The sequence below is a fragment of the Scyliorhinus canicula genome, chromosome 10 (assembly GCF_902713615.1).
Source record: "Scyliorhinus canicula chromosome 10, sScyCan1.1, whole genome shotgun sequence".
Lineage (NCBI taxonomy): Eukaryota > Metazoa > Chordata > Chondrichthyes > Carcharhiniformes > Scyliorhinidae > Scyliorhinus > Scyliorhinus canicula.
The window spans coordinates 53,476,543-53,496,098 of record NC_052155.1 but is presented as its reverse complement, the minus strand read 5'-3'; the positions used below and the strand labels follow the sequence as shown (position 1 = coordinate 53,496,098).

Below are 19,556 nucleotides of genomic sequence, written 5' to 3'. Positions count from 1 at the left end.
TGCAGGTTCGAGACTTTGCCAGAAAGGAGATACAGAGCTTCCCAATAGAGCCGGCCTCTATATTGTTGGCAGAGGTGCTGACGACAGGAGGACTGGAGAAGTGAGTAGTGTCGGCGGTTTACGGAGCTATTTTGGAAGAGGAGAAGGCACCACTGGATGGAATCAATGCAAGGTGGGAGCAAGAGTTGGAGAGGGTGTGGAGGAGGGGTTCTAGTGTGAGGTGCTCCAGAGGGTGAACGCCTTCACCTCGTGCGCAAGGTTGGGGCGAGGATGAGCCGGCTCTTTGCAGGGGTAGAAGATGTGTGTGAGCATTGCGGAGGGACATATGTTCATATGTTTGGTCCTGTCCAAAGTTGGAGGATTACTGGACAGAGGTTTTTAGGGTAATCTCTAAAGTGGTGCATGTGAAATTGGACCCGAGCCCTCGGGAGGCCATATTCGGGGTGTCAGGCCAGCCGGGTTTGGAAACGGGTGCGGAGGCAGATATTGTAGCCATACGCCTCGTTGATCGGCCGAAGGCAGATCCTGTCCTGTTGGGATGGAGATCTACCTATCCATCCTATACACTGGCGTGTTGGGGGGACACCTGCTGGAATTCTTGACTTGAGACGGTCAAATTTGAACAGAGGGAAAAGATGGAAGGGTTCTACAATTCATGGGCATCATTCATTATGTACTTTCGAGAACTGGATTACATTGCGACCTCTACCACCTAGGACAAGGTCAGCAGACGCATGGCAAGACCACCGCCTGTAAATTCCCATTTCTTCTCTGTCAAAAAGCCAGCGACATCCAAAATTCATTCACACTGGTGTACAAGGCGATTTTCACACCTAGCACTTATATGGCATCTTTAGAACATACACTAGAGCACAGAATCCCAACAGTGCAGAACCGTATAGTGCAGGAGGATACTCGGCACCAACCCAGGCCCCACTCTCTCCCCGTAACCCCACCTAGCCTTTTGGACACTAAGGGGCAATTTAAAATGGCCAATCCACCTAAGCTGCACAACTTTGGACTGCGGGAGGAAACCAGAGCACCCGGAGGAAAACACGCAGACATGAGGAGAAAGTGTAAACTCCACACAGATAGAAAGTCACCCGAAACCAGAATTAACCAGGGCCCCTGGCGCTGTGACGCAGCAGTTCAAACCACTGTGCCACCATTTAAAATAGTGAAAATACTCCTCTGACGAACTAATCAGACAAAAATAATTTGACTTCCCTAGGTTATTGCAAAATTGTGCAACAGTTCTAAATCTACTCCTCAGTCATCAATTTTGAGTACAAATTCTTCGTAGACTTACCATCCCTGTTCACTCTTGAATTTGTAGGCAGCGCCTAGGATGTGGCCCAAGGGTCCCCCGGACTTGAAATCAAGGAAGCATTTTGCCTATATTTAAAAGAAAAAGAAAACTTCAAAATGGGTCCTGTGCAGTTCTTCAAAAAGCTTTCACTACTGACTCCAATAACATATGTGACAAGAAAATAAACTAGCCCTCCCAAAAGCAAGTTACTGCGGATGCTGGAATCGAAAACAAAAACAGAAAATACTGGACAATCTCAGCAGATCTGGAGAGAGAAGGGAACCAACGTTGAGTCTGGATGACTTTTTTCAAAGCTGGAGAACATTGGAAAAAGGGTCGGATTTATATTGTTGTGTGTGCGCGTGTGTAGGGGGGGGGGGGAGGAGGAGAGAGAGAGAGAGAGAGAGAGAGAGAGAGAGAGAGAGGAGAGAGAGAGAGAGACAGAGACAGAGACAGAGAGAGAGAGAGAGAGAGAGAGAGAGAGAGCAGGAAGTGTGCCCTTTGTCAGGTTGGAGCCACCACGCTAGCAGGGTTTGCTAGTTAACGAAAGTGAAGTCGCGGAGTGGGGGTGGGTTTATTTTTTCTGGTTTAAGCTTGTGTTGGGAGGGGTGGGGGCGAGGCGAGGAGGGAGTGGCTGATGAAGGTTCCTTGTTGGTGGAGATGTTTGGAGGGGGATAGCAGCAGCCAACTTTAGGCCGCCGGATGGTAAATGAGAGATCCGAATTGACCAATAAATGGGTGGTGATGCATTTTGGTAAATCAAATCAGGACAGGACCTACTCAGGGTGGGTAAGTGACTTGGCAGAATTCTTACATTTGGAAAAAAATAAAATGTGCCATTCAGGGGTCAGTGGAGGGGTTCTTTTCAACGTGAAAAAGGTGAGCTGTCTTCTTAAACCGCTGCAGTCCTAGAGGTGTAGGTACACCCACAGTGCTGTTAGGGAGGAAATTCCAGGATTTTGACCCAGCAACAGTGAAGGAACAGGGATATATTTTCAAGTCAGGTTGGTGAGTGGCTTGGTGGGAATCGCCATGTGGTGGTATTCGCAGGTATGTGCTGCTCTTCCTTTCTAGATGATAGTGCTTGTAGGTTTGGAAGGTGCTGCTTAAGGAATCTTGGTGAGTTCCTGCAGTTCATCTTGCAGGTGATACACAAGGCTGCCACTATTCTTCAGTGGCAGAGGGATTGAATATTCAGGATTTACCCTGTGGACCAGGGAGGAGGTCCTAGATTTGGACCCCCTTGTGCTGTGAGTTGATCTCAGTGGACTCAGCAGTTGGTGCAGTGTAGTTACCTGCAGTCATATGTAGGACTGTCATACGAGGAGAGATTGACACAGTTGGGATTGTTCTCGCTGGATTTCAGAGGAATGTGGCAGGGTCTCATAGAGACTTATAAAATTCTAACAGGACTAGACAGGATAGATGCAGGGAAGATGTTACCAATGATGGGTGTGTCCAGAACCAGGGGTCACAGTCTGAGGATTATGGGTAAACCATTTTGGACAGAGATAAGGAGACATTTCTTCACACAAAGAGTGGTGAGCCTGTGGAATTCATTACCACAGGAAGGGGTTAATGCTAAAGCTTTGACTATATTCAAGAGGCGGCTGGATATCGCACTTGGGGAGAATGGGATCAAAGGCTATGGGGAGAAAGCAGGATTAGGCTATTGAGTTGGATGATCAGCCATGATAGAAGGGCCAAAAGGCCTCCTCCGATCTTCTATGTATCTATGTGTGGGTGCGTGGAATGCACTGCGAGCCGAGGTGGTGGAGTCAGAGTCATTAGGGGCATTTAAGCGACTCTTGGACAGGCACATGGACAACAGTAAGTTGAAGGGGTATAGTTTGGTTGATCTTAGATTAGGATAAGTGGTCGGCACAACATCTTGGCCGAAGGGCCTGTTCTATGCTGTGCTGTTCTGTGTCTATGTAATGATTATCTGTCAGATCACCATGTCCCCAGTAGATCCCCAGCTGCAAAGTTTCACATGTGATTGCAGGCTGACCTTGTAGAGTTTAAAGCCTCCATTTTCCTCACTCAGGGGTCATTGGAAGTGGATCATCTATACATTGCACATGGAGGGAGGCAGGCAGTTTAAAGTCTTGTGGTCCCAATTAGGGCTATTTTACCACACCACCCACATTTTGCTGGCAGCAGACCACACCTTTGCCTCCCAACAGCCCAGGTGTGGGGCGAGAGCCAGTTCCATGAAGGTGATACTTATTTCAATGCATTCCATTGATTATCCTAAAATGCTTTCTCGTTGCAATAGACCAATAAATTTATTCCTCGATTGGAAATAATTTGGAAACTTTTTTGCGACAAATAAGCAAGCATTTAGATGGTTTGATACTGCCAAACTCAGTTTTATTATTGGTCTTCTAACATCCTGAGTATTTCTTTTTGGCTTCATGCGGACCCAGCTAGTACAACGTGGGTGTAGTTGGAGGCAGCCTCTCGTCAATCCACATGTCTGCCTGTACTCCTCCATTCCCTATTCAACTTTTGTTTTCCTCCCAAACTTGATCATAAGTCACTTAAGATCAGAACACACTTTGGGTTACAATCTCATTGTTACGCAGTCCTCTTGATGCAAATCATTTGTTTCCATCTTCATTGGGAGATTCTGCCTTTCGTGTCTGTTACATGGGAGGCATCAAAACTCTTGCCAACTTATACATTGATGCTATTTTTGCTTTTGACTCGTCTCTTACAAATACAATCGCTCTGTACAAATCAGAGATTTTGCCCGAACAAAAGAACAAATTGCTGTTTCCGTTATTGCCCCTAAATCACCAATAGATACCTTAGAACAAAGTCCTTACCTTTCAGGGGGTTCATTTTTCAAACTTGAGAAAATCAAATACCCGAGAAGAGGCTCCACTGATTGATTTTATGTTGTTTGGCAACCTTTCCTACAATTTGTTGAGGAATTACAGCTCTCTACTCTGTAGAAAGTTTCTCCAATTAAATATCTGGAAGGTCACAAACTGTCCACTAGCCAACAACTTTCTGCTTACCAATAGTCACTGTCCAATACTGAACCAGATCATTTGTAAACTTTGCTGTGGTACCACTTTTAAGTGAGCAAGCACCCAGGATTCAGAGTAGCAAGTAGTGTCAGTGTGTGTTGAAGAGTTGCAGCAGTGCTGTCTTTGGGTCCCTCTGGATCAACTAGTGTCGGAGTTGTTGCATTCCATGTCTACTTGGTGCAAACTCAGCAATTTCTCACCAGGACTGGTAAACTATACATATAAATATGTTTGTTTAAAGACATAGCACAGGAAGAGCCAGCAGGCTGATCTACTTTAGCGAGTTCAGCAACTGTTCCTCACAAAGACAGCACTGTGAATATATGATTCTGCATAAGATCATATATCCAGTTGGAAAAAGAGGGCAGGGCAGAGTGCTTCCAATTTAGTAGAATAATGCATCTAGTCAATAATGTTGTTAACAGTTTCAACAGGCTGAAGTTTTTAATCATTAACACAAGACTACTTACTTCTATCTCCAACATATTGCCCATCTCCATCTCTGTCTTAATTCATCCGCCATTGAAACTCTCATCCATGCCTCTCAACTTGACTCTTCTGATTTATATACTGGCCAATTTCCCATTTTTACCCAACATGAACCTCAACTGACCCAAAATTCTGGTACCCATATTCTAACTTGCAGCAGAATCTGTTCACCCAACAACCCTGTGCTTACTGGCCTCCACTGGCAATCAGTCTGGCGACATCTGCCTTCTTCAATATCGCATTTCCATTCTCAGATTGCTCCCCTCCTACACCCTCAGATTTCTGCCCTCACCCAATTCTGGCTTGTTGCGCATCTTGCATTTTGCCACTTGAAAACTGGCACGGTGCTGTCTGCTGCCTGGGCCTTTTCCCAAGCTTTGCCACCCCTCTCTCCTCCCTCCAGGCACTCCTCAAAACATAGCACTTTAGACCAAATTTTGCATCAGGCGTCTGAATATTTACTTGCATGATTCGATGTCAAAATTTGTCACATGATACTTCCATGAAGTGCTTTGGGACTTTTTACCATGTTGAAGGTGCTACAGAAATATAGGTTATCATTGCTTCCTTCCCCAGGAGTCATAAATTTACCTTTTTGTCCCCTTGAACAAGGGTTCAAACTCGGCTTATGGTATCATAGGAGCCATTTTCCCCATATATTTTTCATATTCATCCCGTTCGCCCTGAGGTTTTAGCTGTCAACATTCACAGCCAATCCATATGCACATACATGCATACGGTTGCCAAAACAGATAGATCTTGGAAATTACTTACTGGAAGTTTAGTTAACGCAGGATTGTTAACATGCTTGCCAAATGCATCCTCCTGAAACTGAAGCAGTTGCACCACAAGACCAGCCAGTGTTTTGTTTGAAGGTGAATCAGCCTGTACAAACTGAAAAACAAAGACTGATTGAAAGCTTTGTTCATAAAGGGCAAAAAAAGAAACATACCTTGAAGATTTGTACTTTATCCTTGATATGAGCTACGCCATTCTTGTCAAAAACATCTACCAGGATTTCAGCCAACTTCAGGTGTGCGTTTGTGACAATTTCACACTTTAAAAATTATGAATATGCAACACTACAATTTTAGATTATACAAACTTTGGTTGAATGCTTCGGAAACCTTTAATTACCCTCATATGGCAAGGTTGGCGCAGTAGCATTGTCACTGGACTGGTAACCCAGATTAATGCTCTGGTGACCCACGTTCGAATCCTATCACGGCAGATGGTGAAATTTGAATTCAATGAAAGAAAATATCTGTAATTGAAGTCTGATGATGGCCATGAAACCATTGTTGAAAATTGTTCACTATGTCCTTTCGAGAAGGGAATCTGCTGTCGTTATCTACACGAGATTCCAAACCCACAGCAACGTCCTCTTAAATACCCTAAACTAGCCACACGGTTCAAGGGCCATTGGGGATGAGCAATAAATATGAGCATCCATGACCGAATAAAACAAAAATCAGAGTAAACCAAAGTAACAAGCAATGGTACAAACTGAAGATGTATTCAAGGTGTTCGATCAGTGACGTTAGTATTATTCTTGCTGAATTGATGTCAATCGAAGAAAAGTACAGCACAGGAACAGGCCCTTCGGCCCTCCAAGCCTGTATCGATCATGATGCCCTCAATTGTTTTTTTTAAAAATCCTTTTGCCCTTACTCGGTCCATATCCTCTTTATCCTCCCCGAGTGGGCGGCACGGTAGCACAGTAGTTGGAACTGTTGCTTCAGGGCAACACAGTGGCGCAGTGGGTTAGCCCTGTTGCCTCAGGGCGCCGAGGTCCCAAGTTCGATCCTGGCTCTGGGTCACTGTCCGTGTGGAGTTTGCACATTCTCCCCGCGTTTGCGTGGGTCTCGCCCCCACAACCCAAAGATGTGCAGGCTAGGTGGATTGGCCACGCTAAATTGCCCTTAATTGGAAAAAAATTAATTGGGTACTGTAAATGTATTTTTTATTTTTAAAATGTTGCTTCAGAGCTCCAGGGTCCCAGTTTCAATTCCCGGCTTAGGTCGCTGTCTGTGCGGAGTCTGCACGTTCTCCCAGCGCCTGCGTTTCCTCCGGGTGCTCCGGTTTCCTCCCACAGTCCAAAGATGTGCAAGTTAGGAGGATTGGCTATGCTACATTACCCTCAGTGTCCAAAACAGTCAGGTGGGGCTACTGGATTAGGTGTGGGGTGCTCTTTCCAAGGGTTGGCAAAAACTCGATGGTCCGAATTGCCTCCTTCACTGTAAATTCTATGTCTTTCCCCCTCTTCCTTTAAACCTGTGCCCCATTGTCATTGACACTCCCACTCTTGGAAAAAGCCATGGTCAATCCACACCCTCGCTGCCTATCAATATAGTAGACTTCTATCAGGTCTCCCCTCAGTCTTTCCAGTGAATACAATCCTAGTTTAGTTAACCAGTCCTCAAAGCTAACACCCTTGATATCAGGCAACATCCTGGTGGATCTTGTATGCACTCTCTCCAAAGCTTCCAAGTCCTTCCGATAATGTGGTGACAATTACTCCAAACGCGGCCTAACCAAGGTTTTATATAGCTGCAACATGATTTCCCAACTCTTGTACTCAATGCCTCGGCTGATGAAGGCAAGCATGCCACATGCCTTCTTAATTACATTGGCCACCCATGTTGCCACTGTGAGGGAACGGTGGACCTGCAAACCCAGATCCCTCTGTATGTTAATGTTCCTAAAGGTTCTGCCATTTACTGTATAATTCATACCTAGATTTGATCCTTCAAAACACTTCACCTCGCATTTGTCCAGATTAAACTCCATCTGCCATTTCCGTGCCCAAGTCTCCAATTTTTGTTGTATTCATTTACGGGCTGTGGGCATCAATGGTTAGGCCAGCATTTATTGCTCATCCGTAATTGTGCTTCAGAAGGTGGTGGGGAGTTGCCTTCTTGAATCGCTGCAGTCCTTGGGGTGCAGGAACACCCACTGTGCTCTTGGGAGTGCATACAGCGACAGTGAAGGAACGTTTATATATTTCCAAGTCAGGGTGGTGAGTGACATGCAGGGGAACCCAGGTATCTGCTGCTTCTTGGGATGGATATGGGTTTGGAAGGTGCTGTTTAGGGAATCTTGGTGAGTTACTGCAGCGCATCTTGTAGACGGTACATACGATTGCCACTGCTCGTTGGTGGTGGAGGGTTTGAATGTGGACCTGAGATGATTGACCTCCAACCACCACAACCATCTTCCTTTGTGCCAGGTATGACTCTACCCAGCGGAGAGTTTTTCCCTGATTCCCATCGACTCCAGTTTAGCTAGGGCTCCTTGATGCCATACTCAATGCTGCCTTGATGTCAAGGGCAGTTACTCTCATCTCATCTCTGGCATTCAGCTCTTTTCTCCATGTTTGAACTAAGGCTGTAATCAGGTCAGGAGCTGAGTGACCCTGGCAGAACCCAAAATGAGCGTCCGTGAGTAGATTATTGCTAAGTACTGCTTAATAGCACTGTTGATGACTCCTTCTGTCACTTTGCTGATGATGGAGAGTAGACCGATGGGGTGTTAATTGGCTGGGTTGAATTTGTCCTGTTTCTTGTGTACAGGACACACCGGGGCGATTTTCCACATTACCAGGTAGATGCCACTGTTGTAGCTGCACTGGAACAGTTTCGCTGGGACGTAGCAAGTTCTGGAGCACAGGACTTCAGTACTATTGCCGGAATATTGTCAGGGCCCATGAACTGTGCGGTGTCACTTCCACCGATACGGTCATAGACAGCACAGCGGCACAGTGGTTAGCACTGCTGACTCACGGGTCCAGGGTTCAATTGATGCTTTGGGTGATTGTTTGAAGTTTGCACTTTCTCCCAGTATCTGCGTGGGTTTCCTCCGGGTGCTCCGGTTTCCTCCCAGTCAAACGATGTGCAGGTTAGGTGGATTGGCCATGCTAAATTGCCCCTTTGTGTCCAAAAAGATTAGGTGGGGTTACTGGATTATGGGGATAGGGTGGAGGCGTGGCCTTAATTAGGCTGCTCTTTTCAAGAGCTCGTGCAGACTCAATGGGCCAAATGGCCTCCTTCTGTGCTGTAAATCCTATGACAGATGCATCTGCAGCAGGTAGATTGGTGAGGATGCTGCAGTCCCAGTCTAGCAGCCATGTCCTTTAGGACCCAGCTCGCTCAGTCTGTGGTGGTACCACCAGGCCATTGCTGGTGATGGACATTGAAGTCCCCACCCAGAGCACATTCTGCACCCTTGCCATCCTCAATGCTTCCTACAAGTGGTATTCAACACGGAGGAGTATGGATTCATCAGTTGGATGTGGCGGTACATGGTAACAGTAGGAGGTTTCCCATGAAACTTCATGAGGACCAGAGTTGATGTTGATGACACCCAGGGCAATTCCCTCCCTCCCAGATGTTAATGAAGAGTTTGCAGCGCTTGCTCTTGGTCATCTGGACTCAAAGCGTTAGCTCTTTTCTCTCCCTGCAGATGCTGCCGGACCTGCTGAGATTTTCCAGCATTTTCGCTTTGGTATCAGATTCCAGCATCCGCAGTAATTTGCTTTTAACTAACTGCAGATCTCCATCCTGAAAAAGACCCTTCCACCGCTACTGTCTTCTGTAACAAGACCAGTTCTGTATTAATCTAGCCAGCCCATCCGAATCCCATGTGATTTTAGTTTTTGCACCAGTCTGCCATGTGGGATCTTGTCAAATGCCTTCTCAAGTCCTTACAAACGGTATCCACAGCCCTTCCCTCATCAATTTTCTTTGTCATCTCTTCAAAAAACTCAAACCAAGTTGGTGAGACATTACATTCCCCGGACAAAACCATGCTGCCTGTCACTAACTAGTCCATTTCCTCCAACTATACATATACCTGTTCCTCAGTATCTTTTCCAAAAACTTCCCCACCACTGATGTCAGGTTCATTGGCATACAATTTGCTGAATTATCCCTGCTTCCTTTCTGAATCAAGGAACGCTGACTATTCTCCAGCCCTCTGGAACCTAACCTGTGGTCAAAGAGGATATGAAGATACTCCAGACTCATTAAATACTAGATTTGCTAAAGCCAGGAACTGGAAAAATTCTCCTCTGAAGCAAGTTTCCATCAGTTAGTAGTAAATGTGGAACTGTGGTACAAACTCCACACATTTAATGGGCTAAAAGCCTACAACACCGCATGCTTTGTAGATCAGAGTTAGGGGGACAAGGCCCTCGAGAGGTTTAACAGCAACAATTTAGAAATTGTCAACTTGCCTCAAGAGTACGTATGGAAGCTGGTCAAGTGTCTGCAATTATCTCACTTGGGGCAATCTGTTCACATGAAAAAGAATAGGGTCACGGATACCCCCCTGAATGACTTCAGAGTAAGCAGTACGAGGATAGAAAGAACTACATTGTTGAGGGAACAAAGGACCTCTTAAGGGTGTGACATGCCCCTACGGACAGGAGTTACTCATTCTTTTATGCAGCATGAGCTTTACTGGCAGGGCAACATTTACTGGCCTAAAGAAATTGCTTCCCATCACCAATTACCATAGTGAATGGTCATACCAGAGAACTGAATAGGACTGGAGCGTGCAAGTCAAATTATGTTCAACTTGGGATACTTTATAAGCAAACTTATCATAATAAGACATTTAGGTTTTAATACTTTTGTTTCATGGCCACTCCCTTTGTCTTGTGTTCCATTACATCTTTGTTTCTCCCCCACCCTCTAATCTGTCCCTGATCTTCTACTTGGCTCCACCTGCCCCTCCCCTCTTTTCAAAAGCCCACCACATTTCGCCTTCCTTTCAGTTTTGAAGATTGGACTTAAAACATCAACTCTGCTTCGCTCTCCACAGATGCTACGAGAGTCGCTGAGTTTTTCCAGCATTTTCAGTTTTAGGCTGATAAATATTCCGCAATATTCATGCAGCAAGTGCCAGGCAACAACCACTCCAATAAGGAGATCATCTAAGCATATCCCCTTGATATTCAAGTACAATGTGCCTACTAAATCGGCAACTATCATTAACCCACATATTAAAATTGTGGGTAAACACTGTTCTATGTTCTATATTCCATTGTGAGCAACTCAATCATTTTAATTTTGTGGCAACTATGTAGGTGAGAAACACAGATCATGAGAAACCCAGCTCTGAAAGATTACTCAGCCCTTTCTCAAATGCAAAATGCACGTTCAAGTATTCAGTCACATCTGCATTTAACCTAGAAATTCATCAGAAATTTGAAACACTGATTATAAATACAATCTTCCACAAGGAAGATTTTACTCATCTTTTAATATTTAACCCCACAATCCAGAAGATGTGCAGGCTAGGTGGATTGGCCATGCTAAATTGCCCCTTAATTGGAAAAAATAATTGGGTACTCTAAACTTACTTTTAAAATCTTCCAATATTTCAAAAGATAAATCATTCCAATCTCAAGTCCCAAAGTCAATTCCCAAAGGCACAACTGTGCGAATTAATCACAAGGGCTGCAGTGGCTCAATGCAACAGCCACACACTGCTTGCTGAGGGCAACTAGAAATGAGAGAGTGGCAGAGGTATAATTGTGACCTTCACGGTTGTCCTCCACATCCCATGAAAATCAGAAGCAGGTTGTGCAAATAAACGTTTCAGTCCTTGGGCACTGTTGACATCGCAATCCTGTTTCTAACCCAAAATAGGTGCAAAGAATAAATCATTCACAGTTCAAACATTTCATACCCAGAGCTCTTCAATTACAACTAAAGACAAATAAAGGGACAAAAGGCTGGAAATACTTAGCAGGTCGGGCAACATCTGCAGAGTATGCTTCAGGTCAACAATAATCCAAATACCACCTGAAGTTCTGAATAAATCATCCCAAATGCCACCTGGTGTTCTGAATATTTCTAGCATTTTCTCTTCTTATTTCATATGTCCAGCACCTGCAGAATTGTGCTTCTGTGCAACATGAACACAAAACCATTGAATCCGTACAATGCAGAAAGGAATCATTTGGCCCATCAAGTCTGCACTAATTCTCTGAAAGAGCACCCTACCTAGGCCCACTTTCCCCATAACCCCATTTTTCATTTCGTTTTCACAAATTTAGAGTACCTAATTTGCGTTTTTTCCCAAATGAGGGGAAATTTAGCATGGCCAATCCACCAACCCTGCACATCTTTGGGTTGTGGGGATGAAACCCATGCTGGCTCGGGGAGAATGGGCAAACTCCACACGAACAGTGACCCAGAGCCAGGATCGAACCTGGTACCTCAGCGCTATGAGACATCAATGCTCACCACTGTGTTACCGTGCTGCCCAAATTGCACCTTTTTAAGTGTGCCATGTTTAATCAATTTAGTTTGCAGTGCAGTCAATGATAGGTACAACATGTACCAGCATGGCGGCACAGTGGTTAGCACTGCTGCTTCACAGTGCCAGGGACCCGGATTCGATTCCGACCCTGGATGACTGTAGAGTTTGCACATTCTCCCAGTGTCTGCGTGGGTTTCAGCCCCACAACCCAACGATATGCAGGGTAGGTGGATTGGACATGCTAAATTGCCCCTTAATTAGGGAAAATTAATTAGGTACTCTAAATTTTTTTTTTAAGTGCAAATTGTCCTGGAGATTTGACAGAAATCCACATAAACAGCACTTTATTCACATGAAAATTCGGTCAATTATGGTGAGTGACATCAATGTTTGCTGCATGATAATTGTCCTGGATTTCAGCAGTTCTCAGAATACTATCTTTGCTGATGAGCAAAATTATTGCAATGCCACCCGACTGTTAAGTGAAATGGAAAATGAAATGAAAATCGCTTATTGGCACAAGTAGGCTTCAAATGAAGTTACTGTGAAAAGCCCCTAGTCGCCAGCACCTCTTCGGGGAGGCTGGTACGGGAATTGAACCATGCTGCTGACCTGCCTTGGTCTGCTTTCAAAGCCAGCAATTTAGCCATGTGCTAAACAGCCCCTAAGTCAATAATCACACACGTATCCTAGATTTGTGTCACTGAGATGCAAAGAACAAATAGTGCAGGTGAATGTATTAAATGGCTGGAGTAAAATAAAATTTCTACGCCTTGATATTTTTACTTCTGAAAAGACATCCATCAAAACTGCTCGTCTAAAAGCAAGCCACTGGGCAGCACTGCGGCGCAATGATTAGCACCGCTGCCTCACGACGCCAAGGTCCCAGGTTTGATCCCGGCTCTGGGTCGCTGTCTGTGTGGAGTTAGCACATTCTCCCCATGTTTGCATGGGGTTCTGCAGGTTAAGTGGATTGGCCACGCTAAATTGCCCCTTAATTGGAAAAAATGATTTAGTACTCTAAATTTAAAAATGAAATAAAAGCAAAACACTGCAGATGCTGGAAATCAAATGTTAACAGAAAATGCTGTAAAGGGCAGCAGAGTGGCATACTGGTTGGCACAGCACTCAGGACCCAGGTTCCATCCTGGCCTAGGTTGCACATTCTCACAGTGTGTGCGTGGGTCTTCCTCAAAGATGTGCAGGGTAGGTGAATTCACCATGCTAAAATTGTCCCTTAACTGGAAAAAAAAAGAGAATTGGGTACTCTAAACTCATATTAAAAAATAAATTAAAAATGCTACGCAGGTCTGGCTGCTTCTGTGGAGACAGCATTTAAATTTGTCAAGTCAATGTTTTTAGAGGATGGAGAGTATATTCTGTACACCGCAAGGAAAATGAAGTACAGGTGGCATGGTAGCACAAGTGATTAGCACTGTTCCTTCACAGCTCCAGGGTCCCAGGTTCGATTCCCGCTTGGGTCACTGCCTGTGCGGAGTCTGCACATGGGTTTCCTCTTGGTATTCTGATTACCTCCACAAGTCCCAAAAGATGTGCTTGTTCGGTGAATTGGGCCTCACTGTACCCGAACAAGCACTGGAGTGTGGCGACTAGGGGATTTTCACAGTAATTTAGTTGCAGTGCTAATGTAAGCCAACTTGAGACATCAATAAAGATTATGATTAATAATGTAACTGATGAAACTGATGTGGGGAAAGAAATTATTAATGTTCATTTCCATCACACTCATGTTGTGTATGAAAGGGATCAAGTCCGTTCAAAAGTGGACCTCAAAACAATAATAATAATAATCTTTATTGTCACAAGTTACTGTGAACAGCCTCTAGTCGCCATATTCCGGTGCCTGTTCAGGCACACTGAGGGAGACTTCACAATCTCCAAATCACTTAACAGCACGTGTTTCGGGACTTGTGGGAGGAAACCGGAGCAACCGGAGGAAACCCACACAGACAAGGGGAGAACTTGCAGTCTCCACACAGACAATGACCCAAGCCAGGAATCGAACCTGGGACCCTGGCGTAGTGAAGCAACAGTGCTAACCACTGTGCTACCATGCCGCCCCAATTCCAACACACTCAAGATGCATGTTAGATTAACAATCGAAACTCATCCGTTTCCTGTGAACCAATCTGACAAGCAGATTGGTCCCGAGGGGTACAGAAGGCAAACGTCAGCCCATGCAACAGCCTACAACCATATTGTGGAGCCTGAAGTAACACACCACTCTTTCTGGCTTCACATTCAACCAAGTTTAAAACTGCCTTCATATTCCACAACTCCAGCTGTCCCTTTAAAGACTATGGGGTAAACTACAGGAGGAACCACAAAGAATGAGGGAGTGGAACATATTAAGAGTCCTTAAATAGACACAAATTCAAGAGATCCAACACCTGCTTCAGCCACCTGCCAGGGATGCTCATATGGAGCCCGACTGATTTCAAGCGCCCATACCGAGCGCAACCACCGGAACCAAGGGTCAGTGATCGGAATCCATCAGCCACTATCGCAAAGTTCCCCAATGTCAGCATTCAGATGCCTGCAGGGAGAATCCTGCTTAAAATGCCAATTCAGAAGGTGGCATGGTCACGCAGTGGTTAGAACTGCTGCCTCACGGCTTTGAGGACCCGGGTCACAGTCCTTGTAGAGTTTGCACATTGTCCCCATGTCTGCAGGGGTCTCACCCCCGCAACCCAAAGATGTGTAGGGTAGGTGGATTGGCCACGCTAAATTACCCTTAAACGGAAAAAAATTGGGCACTCTAAATATGAAAAAAAAATGTCAATTCAGTCCTTTAGAGGGAGCACTTATTTGACCGATTTCCTGGAAGCCTTGCGGATTCCCCCGTGCATGAAACGTTTAGCAGATTCCTCAACTTCTCCTGGCCAAACCCGCAAACCAAGAGTTCACCGAGACCCTGTCCATCTGCACTTCTACCCTGGACATGGACCCCACGTGTTCTTCCCCGATGCAGAACAGTGGTCCGTTGACATCAATGGAACCTTACTCCCTCCGGGAGACCATCCTGCAGCAGAGAGAGAGCATCAGGAAACAGGAGACCATCAGAGAACTCAGTGTCAAGCTCAGCAGATCCGACAGTCAGAGTCCTCGGTGAGAGAGCTCAAACCTGGACAGGGATTCCCAGTCTCTGTGGAGAAAATGTCTCCACACAGACAAATAGCTTGAAAGTCCTCTCCAGATCTACTTCTAGTGTGGTTGCTGCTGAGGGGCCAAAAGCACATGTGCGTCAGCGACAGCATGGAGGCACATTCAGTGGGAGGGAATGGGGTGCCGTTGCAGCAAGCACGACGTTGTTGTCGACAATAGTCTACAGTGACCGGAATGATATGGCTCCTGGTTGGGGAGACATGAGCACATCACATCGCCACAATTTAATGAATATTTGAAAAAACTTTTTTCCATGTCCACTTTGATGAGAACCAAAACAGTCAAGTTGTCAGTGGATCAGTGGCCAATCCACCTAACCACCATCTTTGGGTTGCGGTGAAACCCACGCAGACACAGGGAGAAGGTGGAAACTACACACAGACAGTGACCCAGGGCCAGGATTCGAACCCGGGTCCTCAGCGCCGTAGGCAGCAATGCTAACCACTGTGCCACGTGCCTCCCTCTCTAATAGTGTACTTTTAAGTTGAGTGTACTTGCTTCAAATAATTGAATTGCATTTTAGCCAATTATAAATATAGGTTTGAATAGCACTCTCTTTCGATTTATGGCTGTTTTTTTTTACAAGAGCCATATATTGCTCTCTCCCACTGATACCTGTTCCTTGTTCGCCCCACCTCAGTCCTCTTCATTCACTTCTTTCCTTGAAGCAGTGTACCACGATGAATGCAGGTTCACAGTCTCCTTCATGTGTGACCCTGGACAGTGAACTTTTGTGGATGGGTGGACATCACAGGCATATATGATCCTGTCCTCACTCAAGGTTGACATAAATTCAATGCACCAGAGGCTACTGGATAGCGAACGAGAACAAGAAAACCAGATGCTTTTTTCCCCTCCATTGCCTGGGGCAAGAAAACTTTAGTGTCTCAAATACTGCCTTGAATCAGGATGGACTGAATGTGGCACGGGTCCCAAAGGTCAGCCAGTTGGTAAAAGCAGGAATGAGGAAACAAGTGTGGAAAACACTGTCTTACACTGCAACCACCTTCTTTCAAAAATTCGAATGCTTTGATTTCCCCACCCCCCCCCCCCCTCCTCCGGATATGAGCAGAGCCCATAACGGAGTGGTTTGCCTTGTGGTACCAGTCACATATACACCAGACCCTGTAGAAGCCACTAAAAATGAGCAAATGGGCTTTTATGACTAATCAGCAGCTGCATGCCACTTTCTCAGAATTCGAAACAAACCTGCTGGGACTTTAACTTGGTGTTGTAAGACTTCTTACTTTTCAGAAAGCAGCATTCATCACCAGAGTTTCTGAATAATTCAAGTTTGCACAACATCACTTTCCAATGGATAAAACATTCTGGTTACACATCAATTGCAGTGTTCAACTAGCTCTTCTTTCTTTACAGATCTCAATTTGTGGCTACTCTACCAAATCCAATTGCCATTACGTAACCCGTACTAAATAAGCCCGTGTCTTATCCAGGTTCTCCAATGAAATTGGTCTTCCCTTTTCCACGAAGTAAGCTCACCAAAGATTCATTCCAAATGGCAGAAGCAGTCAGAGCAGCACGAATGCAGCATATTGCAAGTGACCATTGTTTATGGGCCAGCCCTTGATGCAGATTTTCCATTGTTGTGAAGGCCATGATAGAGCTGCTCAGTTGGTGCCAAGAATGTTTGGCTTGGTCAAAGTTACAGCTCAGGTTAGCTACACCAAAATGTCCTGCAGAATGTGCCACATGCATACATCACTACTATGCCATATTAATGGCATGTGATAAAATGTTTTAAGGAAACAAGTCATTTCAATTTGATTGTTCCCTGAAAAGAAATCTTGAAATTATAACAAAAACAAGCCGAAATAAGCTGGAACTAAAACAGAAACTACTATACAATCTCAGCAGATCTGACAGCATCTGTGGAGAGAATAGGGAGCTAACATTTCAAGTCTGGATGGCTCTTTGTCAAAGCAGCTTTTCAAATTCCTAGGGGTGCACATCACCAAAAATCTGTCCTGGTCCACTCACGCCGATGCTATCACCAGTAAAGCACAACAGCGCTTATACTTCCTCAGGAGACTAAGGAAATTCGGCATGTCCACATTAACCCTTACCAACGTTTACAGATGCACCATAGAAAGCATCCTCTGCGTCACAGCCTGGTATGGCATCACACGAACCTGCCTCCCATCCATGGACTCCATCTACACCTCCCGCTGCCTGGGGAAAGCGGGCAGCATAATCAAGGATCCCTCCCACCCGGCTTCCTCACTTTTCCAACTTCTTCCATCGGGAAGGAGATACAGAAGTCTGAGAAAACACACGAACAGACTCAAAAATAGCTTCTTCCCCATTGTCACCAGACTCCTAAATGACCCTCTTATTGACTGACCTCATTAACACTACACCCTGTATGCTTCATCCGATGCCAATGCTTATGTAGTTACATTGTATATCTTGTGTTGCCCTATTATGTATTTTCTTGTATTTTGTTTAATTCCCTTTTCATCCCATGTACTGAATGAGCTGTTGAGCTGCTTGCAGAAAAATACTTTTCACTGTACCTCGGTACACGTGACAATAAACAAATCCATCCATCCAAAGCAGCAGCGTAACAGAGATAGGAAAAGGGGGCCAAGACAGTGTGATCCTTCAAAAGGGTCTGTGCAGACTCGATGGATCAAGTGCTCCCTTCTGCATTGTAGTGATTCTATTGCTGTAAACTGACATCAGTTCAATCTCTCAAAGCTTCTGCACATTTCCTGCAGGCGCTTCTTCAAACGAACATAGAAGGGAGGGAAATAAACACAAATTTGTTCCTTCACTATGTATGTACTCTAATTCGATTCTTGTTCGTTCACTACCCCACCTACAGTTATCCAATCAGGCAGCATGAAACCATCTGCTTCCGCCCTCCTCTCTGCACAATCCATTGTGTCATGTTGCACTCGGTCAGGCTGAACACATTGATCGGTACTCTTGTCACAGAAACTGCTGGCCCAACTTCCCACGAGATACAAAACAATCAACACACGTTCAACGAATTCACCCTCCCCCAACAAAAAAGTGACCGGAGTCGGAGAAACCGCACTTTCTTCTGGACAGTCCATTCTAGACCTGGAGAATGTAGCTGCTGCCATGTTTCAAGCTTCAAAAAAATTACAGGCAACTGAAATGTTGAGAAATCAAACTCCCCGGCCTTGCACCAAGAAAGAGAAGGTTGTCAGGGTGGGGAATGAGCGGTGCTAGCCCGCATTCCTTGCGTCAAAGAATCTAATTAGAGTACATAGATTTTTGAAAGAAGCTTCCCCAACACAAAGCAATGAACTTCCCACGCCAGCCCCACAAGTGGCAGGAGCCTTCCCCCCCGTGAACATTCACTGATGTATGACCGAGACCCTTCATTAACCTTGATCAAAGAGGGATACATGGGGAGGGGGGATTCTTTCTTCCTCCCACCCGGATCTCACATCCACCCTTTAATTGACGCCCCCTCTCTCCCTTCCTCCTCCCCGCCGAGCCCAGGCCTCGGCCGCCATTTACAGCTCACACACCAGGTGAAGCCGGCACTGTCTCCGGGTTCGCGTCGCCCAGGCCTCAGCCACTCACTTTCTTGTAGTTTTTACCCAGCCACATCCTCAGGCCGTCGAACTGAGTCACGGTTTCGGACGACTCCAGGAACCTGACGTTCGGGCCTCCGTCTTTCTTCCGCGACGCTGCCACCGCCACAGCCACCGCCGCCATCTTTCCGCTCGGCGCGCTCTCACACAAACAGAACAACAAGGCAACAAAACCAAACTTTATTGTTTCGGCGGCGCGCGTGCGCACTGAGCGCTCGTCTCCTCTCTCTCTCTCTCTCTCCCCTCCCGCGCGCGCCCCCATTCGACCGGATGGAGTGTGTGCTGATGCGGAAAACTCTGGGAAGAGGAGCCAGCGTCACATTGCCACCTTCGCAAAGATGCCAATATATCTTGATTTCCTTCGGATCCAAAAATCCATTTATCTCAGCCTTGCATGTAATCAATGACTGAACATCTGAAACCCTCTCATAAATAATAACAGAAAATGCTGGGAAACGCAGCATTTGTGGAGAGAGAAACATGTTTTGAATCTGTGTGACTTCTTCAGAGTTAGAGAGATAGAAATGTGATGGGAGGAGGTGGCAGCCAAGGAGAGATTTGACAAAGGTACCATGGAACACAAGACAAAGGGAGTATTAATGGAAGTGTGTCAAAGACTTTAAGCGGCGCTGTGGGATAATGTGATAATGGAATAAATATCAGAATGTGTTATTC

At 45.6% G+C, this 19,556-nt stretch overlaps 1 protein-coding gene across 4 annotated transcripts in view; it reads right to left on the bottom strand.

Annotated features, from left to right (window-relative positions):
• The window catches only part of smarcc1a (SWI/SNF related, matrix associated, actin dependent regulator of chromatin, subfamily c, member 1a), a 260,613-nt gene extending 241,559 nt beyond the window's left edge, over positions 1-19,054 (bottom strand). For all 4 annotated transcript variants that reach the window (XM_038808949.1, XM_038808946.1, XM_038808948.1 and 1 more), the window contains exons 1-3: positions 18,871-19,054; positions 5,611-5,730; positions 1,310-1,395 (exon numbers count right to left, since the gene is read on the bottom strand). In XM_038808949.1, coding sequence (XP_038664877.1) covers positions 1,310-1,395; positions 5,611-5,730; positions 18,871-19,005 — 341 coding nt within the window. In that variant the 5' untranslated portion in view covers positions 19,006-19,054. The remainder of the gene's footprint in view (positions 1-1,309; positions 1,396-5,610; positions 5,731-18,870) is intronic.
• Between the last annotated feature and the right edge of the window lie 502 nt (positions 19,055-19,556).